This window comes from Mycteria americana, chromosome 2, assembly GCF_035582795.1.
Source record: "Mycteria americana isolate JAX WOST 10 ecotype Jacksonville Zoo and Gardens chromosome 2, USCA_MyAme_1.0, whole genome shotgun sequence".
Taxonomy (NCBI): domain Eukaryota; kingdom Metazoa; phylum Chordata; class Aves; order Ciconiiformes; family Ciconiidae; genus Mycteria; species Mycteria americana.
This window is the reverse complement of record NC_134366.1, coordinates 123,767,091-123,789,225: the sequence shown is the minus strand read 5'-3', so window position 1 is coordinate 123,789,225 and position 22,135 is coordinate 123,767,091. Positions and strand designations below refer to the sequence as shown.

General features: G+C 40.0%; 1 protein-coding gene across 1 annotated transcript in view; it reads right to left on the bottom strand.

Annotated features, from left to right (window-relative positions):
- Window positions 1-22,135, bottom strand: part of LAMA3 (laminin subunit alpha 3) — a 122,179-nt gene that overhangs the window by 27,128 nt on the left and 72,916 nt on the right. The window contains exons 39-47 of the mRNA XM_075494487.1: window positions 19,155-19,256; window positions 18,106-18,189; window positions 16,535-16,765; window positions 11,298-11,411; window positions 7,320-7,429; window positions 5,378-5,458; window positions 3,876-3,982; window positions 540-590; window positions 3-154 (exon numbers count right to left, since the gene is read on the bottom strand). Coding sequence (XP_075350602.1) covers window positions 3-154; window positions 540-590; window positions 3,876-3,982; window positions 5,378-5,458; window positions 7,320-7,429; window positions 11,298-11,411; window positions 16,535-16,765; window positions 18,106-18,189; window positions 19,155-19,256 — 1,032 coding nt within the window. The remainder of the gene's footprint in view (window positions 1-2; window positions 155-539; window positions 591-3,875; window positions 3,983-5,377; window positions 5,459-7,319; window positions 7,430-11,297; window positions 11,412-16,534; window positions 16,766-18,105; window positions 18,190-19,154; window positions 19,257-22,135) is intronic.

Here is a 22,135-nt window from a genome sequence, read left to right as displayed (position 1 = left end):
ACCTTTAAGTCCTCGATGCGTGTTTCCAGACGTCTCATCTGCTCCAGTGTGTGGGTACTCCCATGGACGTTTTGCAGCTGAGATTTAATCAGCTGAAGCTCGTCACCTATTGTGCTCAAATCCTTCAGCAGTGTAATTACACAGCTATCACAAGCTGGAGGGAGCATGAGCAAAGAAAAAAATACATATTATTGGTATTTGGTGCAGAGAATATTTCACTGAGTACATTAATAAATGAGGTGCAATGGAAACACTTTGATGCTTGTCACCTGGTCCCACCTGAAGAACAAAGGCAACAAAGCCCACAGTATTAAGGAGAATGACCAAAACCAGAAATAAGGAGGAAGCCCCATTTACATCTGGCTAACTGACCACCCCTTTTATAATTTTTCCAAGTGTTTGGTTGAATGTTTCTTTTAAAAGATTCATTACAGGACACCTCCAGTCCTTTTTGAACTCTGCCACCCTTAAAAGAGTCATCAGTATATGTCTGAAGTCAGCAGACAGCAATCTAAGTGCAATTCTATTTTATTACTTACAGTCACAATCTTCATTTGGATCCACATCTTTTGGTTCGTTATTGAAACATTCTGAAATCACAAGACTGTCATCAGTAACCAAAGCTTTCTTATAGAAATACTACTATTGCATTTTTGCCCTCACTTTTCATGGTTGGAAGCCATTAAAACACAGTGCTGCCCCTTCATAAATCCATACCCACTGTGAACGAGCCGAAATGCCCAGAAGGCTTGAGCTTGCCAAAACATTCAGCTCCCACTTATGCCTTGCTGAGATCAATACCTTTTTCATCTCTCAAAGGAAACTGACTGTAAACCCCCCCCCAATATATGCTACTTGGGTAGCAGCAGGAGCCTCTCTCACATCAAGTGTGCTGAATGTATTGCTAGAGTTTGCCTAGAATAACACCACCGTGACTGGAGCCAAGACTGCATTGTTAAAGCATTTTACTCAGAACATAGGTTCAAACCCCTTTATCTACTTCAGCATCCACGTTCAAACCGCAGATTCGGATTCCCCAAAGGACGTCCTACCCACAAGGAACTAAGAAATGTTTATGGCCTTCCTTCATACCTGTCACAGCTTGCAAGATTAAGGGATTAATTAAGCCTGAGAGAAATCCACGGTGTGTTCATGGAAGGAGACACTGTATGTAACCCAAGGCATGGAGCTTGGACCACAGAAACGGGTGGTATGTAGCAAACATTGCGCTCAGACTTTCCAACAAGCTAGCACAAATGACTGCCTGTCCAGTGTGCTGTTTTGTTTGTTTGTTTTACAAACCCTGTTATAAAAAGCTTAACACTCTTCAGATGCATGTGGGATTGTAACATCCTGGGATCCTAACTTCTAGGAGGTAGGACAAGAACTGGCTCCTAAAAATGCCACCACATAGGATAGGAATCTCCCTGCCTTGATGCCCAAGTCCATTTTACAGGCTTGGTCCTACTGCCAAACTCTCATCTCCTCTTGAAAATGAAAAGGGCTGTACATGTCTTTTGCTCTAAAGAAAAGGAGGCACTTGGGGTATAGGCTGCTGCTGTCAAGAGTCAACAACAGCTTGCAACTGTGAGAGGGTATAGTGATAAAATTGGACCTGAACTTTAACAGCAGCATGAAACAGCCTGGAACAAACTGCCTAGCTGTGCCATTTCCTTTGGCACTTGCACATTAAGTCATCAGGAAGTAAAATGGAATTGGTAGCAAGCGCTGCTGCCAAAAGGAGACAAGTCACAAAGAATATATTTGTAAGAGAACGAAGGAAATTATTCCTAAATTCAAATACCCGTGCAGTTCTGCTGTTGTGTAATTCAGCTAACACCAGACACATTTCAACTGTCGCTGTGAAGTACCAATTAAATAAAAGTATTATTACAACTTGTGCACAAACAACATCAGCCAAGAAACAGTGAAATGAAAAAGTCTGGCCCAGTGCCGAACATCACGCACAAGAAACCTGCTAGAACATGCTGTGCTGATGATCACAGAGGGTTTTATTCCTAATGTGGAGAAAGAGACAGCTGATCAGAATATATAGTTGGAGACAAACTGAAAACAAACTGGCTTGTTGAATTTTGCCCTACTGTCATGGTTTAACCCCAGCCAGCAACTAAGCACCATGCAGCTGCTTGCTCACTCCCCCCCAGTGGGATGGGGGAGAGAATCTGAAGAGCAAAAGTAAGAAAACTTGTGGGTTGAGATAAGAACAGTTTAATAATTGGAAAATAACATCTAATAATAATAATCATAACAACAATAATAATTTTTTTAAAAATTGTAATGAAAAGGAAAACAAGAAAGAGAGAAACAAAACCCAGGGGGAAAAAAAAAAAAAAAAAAAAAAAACAAGTGATGCAACCGCTCACCATCCGCCGACCGATGCCCAGCCCATCCCCAAGCAGCGATCACTGCCCCATGGCCAACTCCCCCCAGCTTATATACTGAGCACGATGTCATATGGTATGGAATAACCCTTTGGCCAGTTTGGGTTAGTTGTCTTATCTATGCTCCCTCACAGCTTCTTGTGCCCCTCCTTGCTGGCAGAGTATGGGAAGCTGAAAAGTCCTTGACTTAGTATAAATACTGCTTAGTAACAACTAAAACACTAGTGTGTTATCACATTATTCTCATGCTAAATCCAAAATACAGCACTATACCAGCTACTAGAAAGAAAATTAACTCTATCCCAGCCGAAACCAGGACACCTATGGATTAGTTTGTCCTAGCAAACTCTTGCTTCAAAAAGAAAGGAATGAAAATACATCAAGTACTACTTGGATCTGTTCCACACCAGGTATAAATATAATAAAGATGTATTACTTCAATAAAGAAATATGAAATGAGAACTAGCTATTGAAAAATTGCACCAGCTGCCAACAGCAGTTCACATCACTTGCTGGTTTTCTAATTTCTGTGACCAAGAAAAGATAAGGTGATCCTTGGCAGTCATTTGAATGCAGTATGAAGAGCAGTCCAGAGAAATGAAGAGCATGGAAATATTAGGAATTATTAATTTGACATTTCACTAACATCTGAGGAGGAAAAGCTGCCTACAGGGAAAGAAAAGTGTAATTTTATTGGGGAATGAAAATATGGGCCAACCAAGGTCCTTTTCAGGAGCAGTGGCCTATGTGTTTCTGAACAGAAATGAGTATCCCAAGGGACTGAAGTGAATTGAAGTAAAGACAGTCTGAAGAATGTAGGCTCAGGCCCTTTACTTCAGAACTATAATAGATAAAGCAAATATATGCCAGTGGCGTAATATTCTTATAAGATCTTACTAGTAGTGCAGTACACATGTGACTGATACTGGGAAAATCACAGATGTCTTAGATGGCAGAATGGTGTAGAGCAGGATTTATAAAACAGCCTCCTGAGTCAGCTCCTAACCTCCACTGTAAACACAGTTAGCTTGGATACCTAAGATGGCAGTGCCTGATGCAGATTCTGAAGATGTCACTGATCTGTCCCAAATACATTTTAAAAAGGCATACTGAGACTGCTCAGTTTCATAAGCCTGTAACACAGACTGGTAAGGTATGACTTAACCATGTCAGAAGAGGAACCATAATGCATTTTAAAACATACCTGTGAAACAGAAAAACAAAACAAAATTGGTAATATTCATGAAAGGAAATACATGATAAAATGGCTTACAAGGGTGAACTCAATTACTCAGGACAGCCCTTGTATTACCATGGTGTTATGTTTTAGGAAACCTTCCTTTTTGTCAAAAATGATCTGCATTTCCTGTAAGTCTACATCTTTCCTTCAGTTCAACTGATCTAAGTACCTTCCTTCTCTGCTTCCCAGAGAGAAAACAACGCTCCCTTCCATGTTCATAGGCCCTCACGTACCTCCAGTCAGGCGGTCACAGCTAGCCAGCTGTCCATTATTGTTACAATTACATATCTGACAGTAGCCTCCATATTTTTGTGGATTTCCAAAATATCCTGGAGCACAGCTAGATAAAGAGATACAGATAATTTTTATTAAATATTTGAAGCTGCTTTTGTGAAATACACTTTCCCTTGACAAAAAACCCAGTTATTCTCCTGAAGAAACTTTCAAGAACTTTTGATTTCATGTCTTGACTTAGACAAAAAGGGTGTATTTTTGTTTTACAGTATCCTCTGCACTATGCTAAAAATATCTTTCCAAATACTGCAGAATTTTTTTCTAAAAATAAAAGAACTTCCACAATGCTCATATAGGAATAGTTCACTTAATCTGAAAAAACACAATGCACACAGATACATACATACATAGAGAATCTGGCAAAGCTTAACCCAGCAAACCACACCATTCTGGTCTGTGATCCCACCAGAAAACACATATTAAGGAGGATCATACTGCAAGCACATGTTGAGATTTCAAAACAGCAATGGCACTGAATGACATTATCACCCTTCTACTGGGTGATACCTCCTCTTGCCATCTGCCAGCAAAGCAGTCTGCGTGAGTGATCCCTAAATATTTTATAGGTAAAATATATTGCCCAGACTGGCTAGCTAATATTTCTAGAAGCCACTCTGTTGTAAGATCTATAGGAGCAGTAATGTGTGATTAAAGGGCCATGATGAGCAGCTGAGGTACAGCTAGATCTGGAAGAGAAAATCTGTCTATAACCTGCAGCTTAGATGTCAAAGGTAACAGTCTTGAAGCACAAGGCAATGTGCTACTGGAGGTATTGTCTTCAGGTGAGACATCATGACTTATTGGCTTCAAGTTTCCAAACCAGATAACACCACTCCATTATGCTTAAATTCCCCCTGGATTTGAAACTCAGTGAAATTGCTTCCTCTGCCTGCCTGAAACTGCCATGCTCTTCCTCTTGTGCTTTGCCAAACTGCTGCAATCTTCCAGCAAAAGAGATGGCTTCAGTGTTGTGTTTGTAGGCTCCACCTGTGGAGGACATCAGAATGATCTGGGATGAAAGATATGGTGTTAATGTGGTTGCTGTTGGATAACTACGAACACTGAAGCACCATCAGGTATATTGGAGGAAACAGGAAAATGTTTTTAACTTGAAAAAGGAAAAGTGGAAGTCATTATTATCAGAAAGAGTGCAGGATAAGGCAAGGCACTTAGGTGAAGAGGCTGACATTTCTCTTTTTGGTAAAAATTGTGTAGTCACTAAATAGGCTGTAGAGAATTGTTTACATTTCTTCAGGGAGTGTTGGGTTTACATCTAGAATTATACTATAGCACCACACTATAGCAGCTGTTTATATAAACAGATATTCCCTAAGTGTGTGCATACTACGCACATGCATAAATCCATATATTACCCAATACAGACATACCTCCTTTTATGGTTCCTCTCAAAAACCTTGGTCTTGAGAAACAAGTCACTTACCGTTCACAACGAACTCCAGTATAGCCTTCTTTGCAGAGACATTGAATTTCTTCACCATTTGCCACACAGCCAGTTGCAAATCTTTGAGAAGAAGCAAAAACATTATGGTAAGCACATCATCAAATAGGTTTTACACTCTAGAGGCTAAGCTCAGTTAAATGACTTTCAGATTACAAAGTTTTTATACCACCAAATTACTTCTCAGCTAATTTAATTGCCTCTAGATAAATTGCTGTGACTAATTCTTTGAAGTTTCACATTTTTCCTCTGAATTCTTTCCTTAGACTAAAAAATAATAATTTCCTGACCCTCTGGACTGAGTACAATAGTTCATTACCCAAAGGAATGCCTAAAATAAACCTTAATAGTGATGTTGTAAAATAAAACAAGTCTGTGTAGCTATTTTATCTTACTAGGCAAGAATCAATAGCCTATGCTAGACAACACTTCCTCCTGTTTGGATAGCTTTTTTTTTTTAAATGGGTGGAAACATTAGAGGATATTTTCATGTAGCTAATATTGTTTGAGTTTTTTTAACTAAGGCAGAATAGAATTGTGCACCATTTTGGGGAGCTCTAGAGTATATCTGGTTAACGCAGTGAACATTTTTGTCTGCTTTTTCTAGCAGATTAACCTAGATTCACATTTCTCTGTGGAGGAAAACCATTATTTGGCTGATGTTTGGTAAGGAGAAGGCAGGAGGCGAAGTGGGGATAGGCCATGTTTGCTCTTTCCATTTTTTAACCTATGAACAGTTGGATAAAGAAAGTCTGTGTATCAAAGACAGATGCCTGCACTAAGAATTACATATAATTTGACTAGGTGGAAAACTGTCAACTCCATTAATGCCAGGTGGGGTGCACTTCCTACGACAGGAATGGTATTTACCACCCTAATGTGGAGTTATGAAACTGCACAGGTTTATGGTCTCCCTAGGTATTTCAGCACTCTTAAAGCAAAAGATGACCAAAAATATGTTCAGTCAGCCTCAGGCACCTGCAGAAGAGGCCAATGCTGTCGAAACCAGATCTATCAGAGAGTTCTCTGATAAATGAAAAACCTGTCTATTGTCTGCTAGTGCAAATCTCTTACTTAAGGCTACTTGGTGTTTGCTAATGTACCTGGCAAATACTATGTGGTGCCTTTAGCAATTTATAGCTTAGTTTTTTTAAAATAATATTTTTTATTTAACACATTTCACATTTCAGAACTAACCAATGATGACAAACAATGTGGCTAAACATACTATGCATTTAAAATGCAATTTACTGCCCAATTTTAAAAGCCTGGCAACTTTATTAGATCCAAGGAAATTTAATTTTTTCTAGCTCAGTATGTTTGCACTTCAAATGGAGCTTCCACCTGAAGAGCAACCATACTCTTTCAGAACTCTAGATACGTGCTTAAGAGCTTTAGCATTTTTATATTATTTTTGCATCTTACTAAATTTTCTGAATTCATATAAAAAGCTTGTTTCATCGTTGTCACTTGTCTCCTAGCCAGAGTAATGGTGTTAAACATGAGACTAAAGATAACTTAGATCATGCTTTTCAGTAAACAAGAAAGATTCTGGATATGCCCAGTAAGGGAAAAGACTTCCATCCTATATTTCTCACTATGAAGGAGTTACTGGTGGTTTTGTGCATAAGCCCATTACAACTGCCTGGGGCTCCCCATGTGATGAGCAGCATGCCTTTGTGGTTCAGGAACTGAGTGAGAATTGGAATACTCAGCTTATTAAAAAAGGCAGTACCATGAGACAAGAGCACCAAGTTACTGCTGGTCTAACATGCCTCAAATGGGTCTGATGCCCCACCATGTCGGGTGATATGAGAATGCAGGAAAAGATCATTATCCTCCTATGGTAGCAAGTTTTTTTTCTTATTTTCTTTTTCCCCTCCCCTTTACCCTCTGCTTGACTACCTGTGACCTTTTACTGTACCTGTTTGTATAAGGGCAAGGACACACCCGACAGGAACCTTGAGTGGCATCTCCAAAATAACCATCTTTACAGCGCTCACATTTCTCCCCAGCAGTATTATACTGACAGTTCTTAAAAAGGAAACAAGCAAGACAGTTAACAGTGCTTTACCACTCAATATGGCTTTATTATTTTAAAAAAATTATAGCAAATCTATTCAGAGGATATGTTCTTTCCCTTCCACATAATCAAGCATTTACTGCCAAACTGCCTTCATGCCAGGATCGATTGATTCCAGTCATTCTATAATTGTAGAAAGCACGATTTGCTTACCATTGTGGAAAAGCAACATACAAATAAGCAGCATTAAACATATTTTTAAAGAAATTCAATCAGATGCGTAGTTTAAGGAACGTTCCATTAATGCACTCTCTTGTCTTGATATTTCAATTAAATGTCTTGATATTTCAATTCAATATCAATGAATAAAATATCAATGTCTTGATATTTCAATTAAATGTCTTGATATTTGAATTAAAAATCACTATGTTTAAATGGAACAGTAGATTTTGCATTTTAACACTAATTAGAAGGCAGATATCATTTAAAAGCATGCAATTAATTAAGCCCAAGTACATTCTTAAAAAAATCCCATGAAATTAATACAAAAAGTATTTATCTAAGTAGATTCAGATCAGAATTGAATTTCATGTACTTTCTTCAGTGTATATATAATTCTTATTTATTTGGGGTAACTGGAATAAATAATGAAAAGCAAAGGCTAGGAAAACAATTGAAACTGATACAACTGAGCCACTTTTTCCACGACAAAATTGTTGGGAGTTATGTCTTATTTTAGAAACATTTTTATTCCTGGTGCTGTCTAATTGTCACATACATTCGGTTGGACTCAATGATCTTAAAGGTCTTTTCCAACCTAAATGATTCTCTGATTCTACATTTGTACATTATGGGAAGAGGATGAGCAAGTTGCTTTTGCATTACCTAAAGCGATGCTAATTTAAAATAGAAGTTGTTCAAATACATTTTTGAGGAGCCATAAAAATTCCACGTGACCAACACTCAAGAGGCATTAAAGCTCCCAAGTTCTAAAACTGTCTTCTTCAATGTGCCACAGACTGATCCAGTGTCCCACAGAGCTGAGGGTGTACTAATAAAGTGAAAGATGGAAAAAGAAAGTGGGAAATCGGCTGGAAGCAGTCACTGAGCAGATCGCACTCCCATTTCATGAACTTAGATGGCTTAGGGCTATGGTTGAAGGCCTACTACCATGTTTTGCAGCAGAGGGGCTTTTTTCCCTACAAATGAGAAACCGTTCTGTCTCTCCCACCTCTTCTTACACTCCATTCTCCTCCACATTTCTTCACACCCAGATTCCTTCAGCCACATCAACAACCCTTCCCTCAGACTCTGCACGTAGTAACCCCTAATTTGTTTTCATTTTGGTTAAAGAACTAAATTTGTGGCTCACTTGTGAAAGGTCCTGGGAAAGAACAGGAAAAGCTCTGGTTCACATATGGGCCATTTAACTAGGGGAAGCTAAAGTAATGTGAGGGCACTATGTTTGTAAAAGGAACCATTTTAAAATGCAGCCTCTATAAATGCTGGTGCATATATTCCTGCAAAAAGCTCATGGAAAATTCAGAATGTTTCTGAATAATTACTGTAAATTTTGATAAACCTGAAGAATAAATTAAACTGCAAAAAAGTAAAAGAGAGGTATTTAAAAATATTTGTGTTGGTTTCATCTTGGAGCACACACACCCCCCCCACCCCCCCCAGTTATCTCCTGGCTTTTGTTTTGCTCACTCTGTCGTAGAAACTGAAGCAATTCCATGATTGCCAAAGAAAGTTTAAGCTATTTCACATATAAGCCACTCGGAATGTGCCATGCTGTTCCTCTAGCTACATGGCATAGAAGGACTGGAGAACATAATCCAGTGCTCCCAAGGCATGGTGGAATGTAGCCAGAGCAGCAACTCCCTCATGTGTCTTCAAGTTTCATAGGGCCAGAGACACCCCTGGAGTCACAGCATCTCCAAACCATCAAGTATTGCAAACTCTGAAAGGAAGACTCTCAGCTGACTCCATATGCACCTATATGGTACAGGGAAGTGAGAGTAGAGTGTGTCAGGGCCACAACAGAAACACCTATGTACATGGGGTTACGTGACATGAAACAACATGTTGTGGGATGAGCAAGTCTCAGCACCATGCTGCTGCTGAGGGGACTTGCCTTTCAGGAGGAAGGGCAGGGACCACGAGGACACAAAGCGTGATTAATGGCAGAGGGGGGGCTTTTCCCCACACATGAGAACCAGTTCTTCTGTCTTCTCCACCTCCTCCTGCATTCTGTTCTCCTCCACTTTCAGCAGCGCAGCACCGCACCCCTCTCCTTCCACCAGCACGCAGCAGGATAGCTATCACCTGAGCTGGGGAGGATTGCACTGCTGCCACAGAGGAAAGAGTCAGCCTCGGCTTGGCCTCACAAAGCCTTCTCTGGAGGCTGTCACTGGAGAGAAGCGGACATGTGAAGGCACTGGGGCCCAGTGCTCCAGGTGAGCAGGAAGAAGGAGCCCAGGTGAGCAAGCTTTGCACTTTGCATATGAAACTTGATGACTCCGCTTTGGGAAGCCTCCTTGCCTTCTCTGCACCACTGCAGGTCTTTGTCCCATGGCTCCTCTACAGAGACAATCTTGTTCCTTATAGGTGGAGGCTCATGATGGAAATATAGGCCCTCTGGGCTTTCATTTTTCACCACATTATCCTGGATGACTTTGCTTGCCCTAAATTTTGTCCCAGGGCCAAGTGTCAATTTAACTCTGTCTATCTGAAAGTTAATCCAGCTGTGACAAGGAGGGGACAAAAAGAAACCTAAAGCACATACTTCATGAGGTAAAAGTGAAATCTGCTTTTTTTTTTCCTTTATAATTTTCATCTGAAGTAAAACTTCCTCGTCTTTATAGCTCTGCTGCAGCACTTTCCTGTCACGGCCTGCCCTGCCTCTCCAAAGCAGCAGCCTGTAAGTCATCCCCCAGAATGTGCTGAATTGGTTTATAGTTTCCGTTAAAGCAAGAGGGTTGGTTGAGACAACGTCGGGGGGAATGACACAACGTTCAGGAATGCACCGCAGGCAGAACAGATGCAGCACGAACAAGGAAGAAATAACAGAGAAGACAGACCATGAAAGATGTTGGCAAGGTTCTTGTTCATACAGTAAGTGAAAAATTAGTGAAAAGTTTTAAAGTGGGAATTTTTCAGAACAAACTGTTCAAAGAAGCGTCAGGGATATATGCTGGAGAAGCACAGTCGGCCAAATGTCACACTTGCATCGCTACGAGGGCTGATCCACTGCCATGAGGCTGCTGTAGGTTTAATACGGTATGCCAGGGAGCGAAATCTGCCCCGCTGTATCTTCTGTAACAGCTGAAATGTTCTAATTAATCTAACTTCAATCCCCTTTATCTCATCTTATTTAATGCAGTATTTTTTAATCCATCTAGCTGTAAATTAAGATTAGTGGAGATTTACTGATGCTGATTAAACGCGTGATTCTGCAAAGACTATGCTATGCATGAATGTGCTATTTGTCAGCATTGGCAAACCCTAGTATATATGTATAAAACTAAGGACTGCATATGCCAGGATAAAACCCCATATTATAATAAATAACTACAAACACTTACATATGTACTAATTTGGTGACTTTTTGTACCATGCGCTAACAAAAAATATAGGAGAAAGAAGAAAACAAAAACAAGGACACAAATTATTCTGATCACCCACAGTTACATTAAGCATACATTTAAGTGTATGCAACTTACGCTCATTAACAGTACAAGATATAGAGAATGAAGCATGCAAGGATTATTTTTAGTTGCTAGGAATTTAACAATACTGTATAGTGCATACTGCTGTAAGGTAAATTTTTTTCTCCTTTTTTTTCAAATTAATTCTTTAACGTTAGTATTTACTTACAATACATTTTCCAGTACCATCTTGACACCTATTTGAATTTCCATTGCAGTTGCAGGGGAGACAGTGTCCAGTAAATAGTCCTTTATTCTCACGATAAAATCCAAGGCCACATTCCTAGGCAGTAAGCAGAGAGAAAAAAAAAGTGAGTGTTGGTGGAAAGAAAGTTTTACAGATTATGGGACGGGCATTTTGAAATTGTTTGCCATTTCCAAGGAGTAGTGGAGGTGTACGTTTCCTGGCAAGCTCTTCTAAGCCCATATTATTGCTTAAATAGTAAGTGTTTTAACACAACGAATGACAATTAAGAATGGAGCTGAAGAAGTTTCAGCCTAAGCATCTGAACCCCGTGCTCTACACTTTGTGGTAGTGGGGATTTTATCAGCTTGACTCTAACCTCTGAGCAAAACACATTTCCTGTGGCTATGTACAAAGGTGTACAATATGACTTTTAAACCACAGAAAAAGATTTGGATATAGATTCATACTACAGTCTTCTCAAAGAATAATCTTCCTGGGGGCTATTACAACTCAAATGAGGCACGTGACTGGGAAAAGCCAGCACGGATTCACCAAGGGTGAATCGTGCTTGACAAACCTGATCGCCTTCTACGACAAAGTAACCTGCTCGGTTGATTTGGGGTGAGCGGTGGACATTGTCTACCTGGATTTCTGCAAGGCTTTCAATACGGTTTCCCACAGCCTCCTAGAGAAACTGATGCATTACGGTCTAGACAAGTGGTTTGTGCAGTGAGTGGGGAACTGGCTGAGAGGCTGCACCCAGAGGGTGGTGGTAAATAGCTCCTTTTTGAACTGGCAACCTGTCACAAATGGAGTCCCCCAGGGATCGATATTGGGCCCAATGCTGTTTAATATCTTCATAAATGATCTAGATGATGGGATCAAGTGTACCCTCATGAAGTTTGCCGATGATACCAAACTGAGTGGGGAAGTGGACACTTCAGAAGGGGGAGCCACCCTACAGGAAGACCTGGATAGGCTGGAAGAGTGGGCTAACAAGAACCTTATGAAGTTCAGCGAAGACAAATGTAAGGTCTTGCACCTGGGAAAACCATAATCCAGGAGTGCAACACAGGCTGGGATCTACCAAGCTGGGGAGCAGCTCTGTGGAAAGGGACCTGGGGGTCCTGGTGGACAAGCAGCTTAACATGAGTGAACAGTGTGCTGCTGCAGCAAAGAAAGTCAACAGGATGCTGGGTTGCATCAACAAGGGCATTACCAGCACCGATAAAGAAGTCATAATCCCACTCTACTCAGCACTTGTCAGGCCACACCTGGAATACTGTGTTCAGTTTTGCTCCCTGCCATACAAAAACGATGTGGACGTGCTGGAGAGGGTCCAGAGAAGGGCCACAAAGGTGATCAAAGGACTGGGAAGCCTGTCATATGAGGAAAGGCTGAGAGAACTGGGTTTGTTCAGCCTTGAGAAAAGAAGGCTTAGGGGACACCTTATCACCATGTTCCAGTATTTAAAGGGTGGCTACAAAGAAGATGGAGACTCCCTTTCTACAAGGAGTCACATGGAAAAGGTGAAGGGTAATGGGTACAAGTTACTCCTGGGGAGATTCCAATTGGACACAAGAGGAAAACTTTTCACAGTGAGAACAATCAGCCATTGGAATAATCTCCCCAGGGAAGTGGTGGATTCCCCAACACTGGACACGTTTAAGATTCAGCTGGACAGGGTGCTGGGCCATCTTGTCTAGACTGTGCTTTTGCCAAGAAAGGTTGGAGCAGATGATCCTTGAGGTCCCTTCCAACCTGGTATTCTATGATTCTATGAACATATGGAAATCTCACATATTAGCTAGTGGTTACATTAAATCTTGATATTAATTTAACTACGGTGTATTCCTTGGAAATACTTCTAATGAGGTATCTCTTACACTAATTCATCATGACTTCCACAATAAGTCTACCTAGAGCTATACAAAACCATGCTTAGACAGAGCTAGGTGATATAACAAAACACACAGCAGTCTAATTTCTAAGTACAGGCTTGTCCCGGAGACCTGGGAAGCTTGAGAAGAATGTTCAGCTATTGAGGGCACAGGAGCAGGAGCACAGCCTGTCATATCAAAGTCAGGTTTAAATAGGGAGCTGAACCAGAGGAAGATTATGAACTAAAACAAGAGACATGAAGTTTGTTAGCCTACACCAGGAAGGCAGTAACTAATATGTTAAAGCCAGGTTCTTGCTTGGCATGGGCAGGGAAAGCACAAGGGTAGGGAAAGTATAAGGAACTCTTCCTGGGCATGGAGCCTTCCCATATACAGACCAATTCAAAAATTCATGCTCACCTTCTCTGCTCACTATCCTCCTGGCACACCAACTACACCAAAAAAGACTGGACATAAGTCTATTGCTTCTATTCCTTAACTCCTTTTCACTAGTAACTAAGCTGGCGTGGCGCAAGGAAGATCAGAGGCTGTATGGAAGCAGGGAGAAAGCAGTGCTCCCCACGAAGCAAACGCCTCCCAGGTTCCTGCCTCCAGCAATGTACTTCTGCACCGTACCTATACCTCACCTGTACCTCACCGTTAGGGGCTGGCCCCAGTGAGATTCAGAAAACAAGTGACGGTTGAAATTTAAAGCCATAAATCTTCTCATAGCAATTGCACCATCAAGACTGATGGGACTAATCTGAAGAGCAAAGGGTTTGCAGGACAGTGTCTCAAATCATGTACCAGTGGTTTGAGGTGTAAGTATTTATGCAGGGACAGGATTAACCAGTGAATTTATCAACCATGTAACTACCAGAGGAAAAAAAAAAATTCACCTCTCCCAAAGCAGATCCCAAAAGGAATATTGAGTTATTGCTGTTTAAACAACAGTTGCTAGTAGCACCTTTGCCTTCTTTACATGTGGGATAAATGGAAAAAAAAAAAGTATGCAGAATACAAATATCATCAACAGCTTTTAATACTGACTTCAGTGTGAGCAGGGACTGAATTTAGAAGCACTTGAAATTTTTCAGATACATTTTTAAAAGGGTGAATATGTTCCTTGAACAACAGGGAGCCAATATACACAGCTTCTGAAGAAACCAGGGCCTGAAATACATTAAACTGCATGACTAAGTAAAATATAGGCTCTAATGCATAGAAATTTTATTTACTGAAAGTCTCTTTTTGGAGAGCAAAATGAATCACTCATTTTAAAAATATATCCAAATGCATTTGGAAAAAATCTATGCAGCTTTTTGTTTTTCTATTTATGCTGTCTTTAAAACAACACATTTGGAATACGTGGGCACTTTGTTTTCAAAGCAGCATTCATGATACTGAGAAATTGATTCCATATGAAGATAAAGCTCTAGGCACTTTCAAGTGCTTAGGAGTTCAGGCTGCCTGTTTTCAAGTAAACAAGAATTTAAAAGAAACTTCTCGCACATGCATTTGTTAGCAAAGTACTTAGAGATATAAGAAGATTAGCCTTCTTATTACTTTTATATTAAGTAATTTAGAAATTGTTATCAAGTTAGTTCATTTAAAAACAAAGAGAAAGAAGGAAGCAAGCGAGAAAGGGAAAATTAACAAATTACCTGTCTCAGGTAAAAATCCCTTTGAACTTGCTGCTGTTGACTCCTCTCCTGAAGGTGAGGATACGACAGCCTCTGTTGCAGGCCTTGTGCTAAGCAACACCCCAGGGCTACTAACGTGACAACCAGCCATCCTACATTCCTCAGCCCCTGCGCTTGGGCCATCGTTTTACTTTAGCTCCACTGCGAACATACACTGCTATCCTTTTGGCGCTCACCCGTTCTCTTATACTCTCCCTTCTTCTCCAGCTTCTGACTCAGATTAATGAGGCTCTGTGCTGCAATGGGCCCCACCTTTAAACTTTATACGTGAGTCAAGTTGTACAGCACACATTACCGTTCCTGAGGTTAACAAGTAACCCCGCAGTTCCTGTAGCTCATTATATACCTAAATCGGGGTGTGGCAGGCATCACCTCCTCCCCACCTAAGGGAGCCAGACAGAGCTAGGTGATTAGAGCAGTAAATCACTGCCTGAGTAATGCTGTATAAACATACGGGGCTTAGGAACTACCCAGGTGAGTGTCTTGATCACTTCCTTTGGCTATGTATTTCCACTAGGTTATATAAAAAAACCCAACACCTTAGTTTATAAAGGCAGTATGTTGAAAGCAATGGGACAGCAGTAGGATTTTCAGTCAATGCTCATCAATTTGCATGTGGCACAGAACATGAAATGTATGAAAAAATAAGTTTCTAGAAATATTTCCAAAATGGTATTCGGCAGATGATGAAAAGCTGCCCTGAGCAGTGGATGTACACGCAGGACATAAGCCAGCCATAAATGTTGTTTTGTTGAGTCTCTCTGCAGCTGCTCTGGTCTAGATATTATTCTTTCATTCTCATTTTGAAAACATTTACAAGGTTAGTACAGCAATTGCTGCTTTATGGTAACCCTCAACCATTTTTTGAGAGAATAATTCCTCATATTTTGTGCACTTTGTACACCGCTTATCTCTCCAGTACTTTATTCTGCTGCCTTGAGTGCTTACACATGGGAACAGTCAAGCTCTAAGCTAAGCAAAGTGACAACCAAAAGAATTACAGTTACAGGAACAGCATCAGGGATAGGATATACAGTTGCGTCTATGATTTCACCATTCTTCACATAACAGCATTACTTTGCAGTGATTACATTGTCTTTCATAAGTATATCTCCAAATATTTTTTTCGAATATTTTAACTTCAGCTTTCAAATATTTTCCTATAAAAATAGGAAAAGTGTTAGTCACTCTGTGAAAATAGGAAAGTATCCAGAATTGTCTAGGTTCAGGTTACTTCCCTTGGACCTTGTCATGTATTTCCCTGATAAAATAAGGAAACTTGTCCACATGTAGGGTCTCAGAGACTTTGATCAAGTCAACTCTGACCTTCCCTCCATTAAAGTAAGGATCGACCAAGATTATTCAGCCTCTCGTAGGGCATCACAGAAGAATCCCTCATTATAGTGCCTTACACATGTAAAATGACATTCACAGTTCCACAAAAGCAATCATGTGTTGAATAACCCTACAGTGCTTCTTAGACAGTGAAAGTATTTGAGCCATTGAAAGTGCACAGGCTTACAAGAAGCACGTTTAATTACGTTAATAACTAGCCTGTTCCTCTAACTAAACCAGTAGGTATAGCCGTAGGCGAGAGAGGAGATAATGGTAAGGTATGGAGGCAAGTGCTTCCTACCTGACATGAGTCACCAGTGTACTCCGGAGGGCAGGAGCATGTCTCTACACTGTATGCAATGCTGCCGCTTCCTGCGCTGGTGGCTTCTTCCAGCCCAACCTCACCCAGGGTTAATCGCTGAGTCTCCGTGAAGTAAAGGCCTCTGATGTGTAAGCCATCTAGTCTAGACAGGATTATCATCAGTTCTTCTCTGGATACAAGGTTATTGCTGCTGGCATGCCTGAAGTTTCCCTGCACATTAAGGGTACAAAATGAGCACAGCCCTGCTGCTTCTTAAAAAGAGTATCTGCAAAGAAGACAGGATGACAGAAAAAGGGAGAAAAACCCCATGGAACAGACCCCTATAGTGCCAATTAGTGTGAGGTGAAATAGAGGTCAGGAAAATAAATATAACAAATATAAACACAGGATAGGTGGGAAAAGGAATAATGAGCATAAAAAGGGATGTGCCCTTTACTTTGCAAGGTACATATATGGCTTTGAGGTATCGAAAAGTGAAGAAGCATATAAGTGCTTCTTCAGTCATCCAAATTTCTTTGAGGTATCACCCACCAAATCATAAAAGGGTGGAGGAAAATGCTTTTATTTTTAAGAGTAAGCAAAGTCCTAGAAGTCTAATCTTTGAGGGCTGCCTTCACATGCTTTCTTGCTGCTAATAGACACAGCATTACTGAAAATGGAATCTGGCTTGAAGAAACATCTTCTGCTGGAGAAGCGGAGGCTGAGGGGAGACCTTATTGCTCTCTACAACTACCTGAAAGGAGGTTGTAGTGAGGTGGGTGTCAGTCTCTTCTCCCAAGTAACTAGTGGTAGGACGAGAGGAAATAGCCTGAAGCTGCGCCAGGGGAGGTTTAGATTGGATATTAGGAAAAATTTCTTTACTGAAAGGGTGGTCAAGCATTGGAACAAGCTGCCCAGAGAGGTGGTGGAGTCACCATCCCTGGAGGAGTTCAAAAAATGTGTAGATGTGGCACTTCAGGACATGGTTTAGTAGGCATGGAGGTGTTGGGTTGACAGTTGGACTAGATGATCCTAGGGGTCTTTTCCAACCTTAATGATTCTGTGATTCTATGACCTTTTTTGCCAATATATGAGACAGAAATAAATAACCTAGTTTGACCTTCTGAGCACAGATTTAAGGTAGGAATAATCCCTACTAAGTTCACCTGCCTGAATGTTGGACACCCATTCTAAACTAGGTAGTTAGACACCAAGGAAAACAGATAACAGTTCATTCCATCCCTGTTAAGTACAGTCTGGGGCTGCAATGAATCATCTTCCATTGATGACTGATTCAGTATTACTCCACTGGCCCTGGAGGGAGTGCTAAGGGCTAAATTGGACAAGATGCCTAACTTAGAGGTGCTAAAATTAGGTGGCATGAACCAGAACCTAGGTTCAACGTGGCAGTAAAGAGAGAGAGAAAATGTTGTTTATATTTAAGGTCTACAGTATTTAAGTTCATATTTATTAACATTATCAAGTATTTGGTATTTCTGCATGTATTACCTGCGTATTTTTTATGTGCCACTGGGAAGAAAAGGGAAGGCAATTCCATTTTCATTTCTTACCTCAACTAGCTGCACACGGCCATAATATTGACGGTCAGGCAGTGGGTTGTTGGGATCCATATAAACAACTTTCATTTGCTGGCCCTATGTGAGAATGAGGATATAACATTGCCATTTCACTACTTTTTGTGGTAAAGTGTTCAAATGCAATAAAATTTGGTGAAGCACATTAATCCTGTTCTTTGGGGGATAAAAACTAAGCAATACGAGGAAAACTGTTTGTGATTTTGTCAGCGAAGTGGTATAGCAAGCACTGTGTTCTAGTGTCATCAGGGTTTTCACTGCTCTTGCCTACTAACAACCTTACTTTCAAATAAAACACCAAAAGAATTAAATTAATGCTGACCAATTTTCACAGGAACTAGTTATTACTTTTGAGTAAAAATGTTTTTGCATTTTCAAACACTCTCCTTTGCATCCTGGTGCACAAACAACTTTGGATACTACGGTAGTAGTTTATGAGGCATGTTTCCCAATAAGAATCCTAGAATACTGAATTAGTATTTCTGATGGTCTGAAGAAACAAAACCACCCCGTTGGGAATGTCAACAAACAGTAAAAGATTTCAATTTTGGCCCTAAAGTGGTTAAATTAAAAAACTGTTAACCTAAAATGCATTTTTACTTCAGTCCCTTGAAGCCTTATAATTATGCTTAATTTTACGCTGAAGAAAATTCTCACAGAAAATTAGACTAATTGCACATGGAATCCAGGGCATATTTTGCAGAGTCAAGGCTATACTTGTTGACAAGAGTGCAAGGCATTAATTAATTTTTTTCCACAGGTGCATTTTACAGAGAAAATTCTGTTTTATGTTTTTATTTGCTCTCAAGTCAGTTATGCTTAATAATATGTTACTTTGGCAATAGAGATAGGTGTGTTGATGGCTTTGAGCAAAATGCAGTAAAATCACTTTTATAGAAATGCAGCAGGTTGCTATAAAAGTTAAGCACACTATAGGAGCAAAATTTGCCATAGTTGTCAGGTAACAGAAAAAAATCATGGTATTGTTATTGCTTGAAAGAAAAAAATAATATTTCAAAACTTACTGTTAGTTGTATATCAGGTCTCTTATCCAGAAGAACCATGCCCTCACTAGGTAAGCCAAAAGATTTCACTTGGTAACTTAGGAAGCCACCATATGAAGAAAGCTGTAACAAAATGCACAAGACCAGAGATACTTTACTGCACCATTGCTTGATATTAATATAAATTTGTATTCCAGTTTACCCCATTTTCCAGCACTGTAAATAATATATTCCCTCTTTGTTCTTTAGTCCAAATATGAAAATAAGTGTTGCTTGGAAGAAATTACTTTTAATTTTGTTTACTTTGTGTATCCGACATCATGTTTTGAGCAGTACCTGTTACTGTTCTCTGGAAGGTTACCTGCATTGGGGTTTTTTTTCATACCTGGGATCACGCCATCTGTGGTCATGGAGAAATCACATGTTCACATGAACATTGTTCTTCCCCAAGACTCTACAGAACAGGTTTGGCTCATCAAGAGCAGATGTCAGACTGACAATGAAAGCGGTAGTGAACCTCATGAACAGCTATGGATAAAAAGGAGAACTCAGACTAAGCATGTTTAAAGGTGGCTTTCATAGGCCAGCATTTTCTAACCTTACCACAAACATGAATCTAATCAGGAAATCTTTGCTCCACTTTCTGGAGGACAGGACTTCTACTGATATCAACTGATTATCAGCCCTGTTGTAAACAGACCATTGCTGTAGGCTGCACTGAAACCACATTTCTTTTGGCTCCACTACAGGTGACCACAGGCAGCCTCAAACCCAACCAAATACATAGGCTGCTGCTCAAAACAAACACTTAGGCAAGCATGTTTGAATCATCTGACAAACAGCTTCCCTGGGTTGTATATGAGTGAGTCAGTTCAAAACACACAGAGAGGAAAAGAAGCTCCAGGCACAGCCTAGCCAGTTTTTGTTCCAAGAAGAGCCTAGAAGGAAGGTTTGTGGGTACTAGGGGAAATCAGGTGTTTTGCCACAGATATACTACTTTGTTTTGCACCCCTTGCTGTTTGCCCTTATAGCTTATGCTTGGTTTTGTCATGGGAGGAAGAACTGCTTTGTGAGGTTTTGGTGTTCTGCAGGTAAGCACCAGCCTTTGCTCTACCTCTTTCCATATACTTTGATAAATTACAAACAAAACACATACATCTCAGTACTAAATTTGTTCCTGGGATCACAGGGACATAATTAACGCTATTTCCTTTAGCCAACTGCATTTTCAAAAGCATCATTTGGAACATTGGCTATATTTTGCCAACACAATCAAAACATCCCTGTATAAATAACATTTTTCAAAAATATAAGAAAATTCAGATTAGAGCTAATTTCCTGTTTAACGCACATTTTAGCACCATATGACAGGGTGTTACGTTACTGCTTTTTAACTTTTTTTAAATGGAAAAATATTGGTGTTACAAACTACCCTCTGTATCGTATATGTACAGTATTTATTTTCTAACATTAAGAGCAGTCTATTAAAGAGAATGTTAAAATACACAAGAGCAGAAAATGGGGACGATGTGATCTGAATTTCCCAATGACAGTTAGTTTCTGCACTGCTATAGATTTTATATTTGATTCCCTTTTAACTTTGTAAACAAATGATAGAGAGAGGAAAGGAAATATACTCTGCTAAATATTAATGTTCCAGTGCAACTAGTTAAAAGGTTTAAGATAATGGAAAACAGTATTTATACCCTCATTATAATGAAAAATGTCTGGAGTGATCTTGTTCACATTTTCCAAAAGAGGTGCTATCACTGAAGTAGAACAAAACCTGACATTTTCAGAATACAATAAAGTAAATGATTGGTAAATTTATGAGCTTGTAAAACTAAGTGTCAAGATACCATTTTGGGGGGGACTTTCACTGCAGTACAGCCGGTGCCAAAACATATACTTACACACAGTGTACAGTAAAAGCAGGTCCAAAAATAGAACTACTTTATTTACAGTGTTGTCATGGCAAATAAAAGCAAGTCATGGCATGCCTAGTTAGATACTGTGACATGCAACATAAAACTCATAGCACTGTTCTTAATAGCTGTGTTTAAAAAGAGTTATTGCCCGCTTTATATTTTGTTATGGGAACAACAAAAGTCCTTCTGGTTTAACATTGTAGTAGATAAAGTATGCTTTATCATGAAATTTCTTTGCAAAATCACTTGTAGACGTTGAAACAAGAAATTCTATAACGTTAACAAAATGCACCCTAACTAAACGTGCTGTTCAACTAAAAGAAATTTACCTCTAAGCATAGGAGAACAGGGTGGAAAATACTGCTCTAGTCCTTAAAATGGGGACTAAGAGGAACTTCAAAAATTGTACCATCTTTAATGCTCTCGCGTCTACCCCATTTGTTTTCACTTGTGTGACAGCAGGATTGCATCTGAAAAGCCTGCGTGCCCTACAACTGGCTAGCAACTATCGACACTGTTGCAAACAGAGAGAACCTGGGGCTCTGGGCCTGCAAGGCACCACTAGCAAAATCCCCCTGGTCACTGTAATCCCCAGGCTGAAATGTTGATTGTGTTAATCATGAGCAAGGGACTGCCCCCATGCATGAGTAGAAAGAGCAGCAAGCAGTTCAAAGAATACAAAGGTTAGAAAACCAGATGTTGCTCTTCCCAAGCAACATATTGAAAGCAAAAGGTTGGGTTTTTTGCGTGCCACTGAGCACATAATCACCTTTTATTCTTTTGGAAATCTGCCCAGGAGGTACTCTTGGGAGTCTAAAGGATATTTGGGCACATTGGCAACTTCTATGTGTTCTGGGTTTCAGAAAAGTGGCTGAAGATACCAGCTCCCTTAACCATAGCTCCTGACCATGCTGTTCACGTAAAGACCTCTCTGGCACCCAGCAAGATGATTAATTCTGTATTATTGGCTATAATTTTAACACTGTACTCAAAAGTCAAATGCTGTGATTCCTAGAATGTCAGGGAAGAGAGATAAGAATCTCGTGAGGGAAGAGACAGAAATGTATCTAAGAA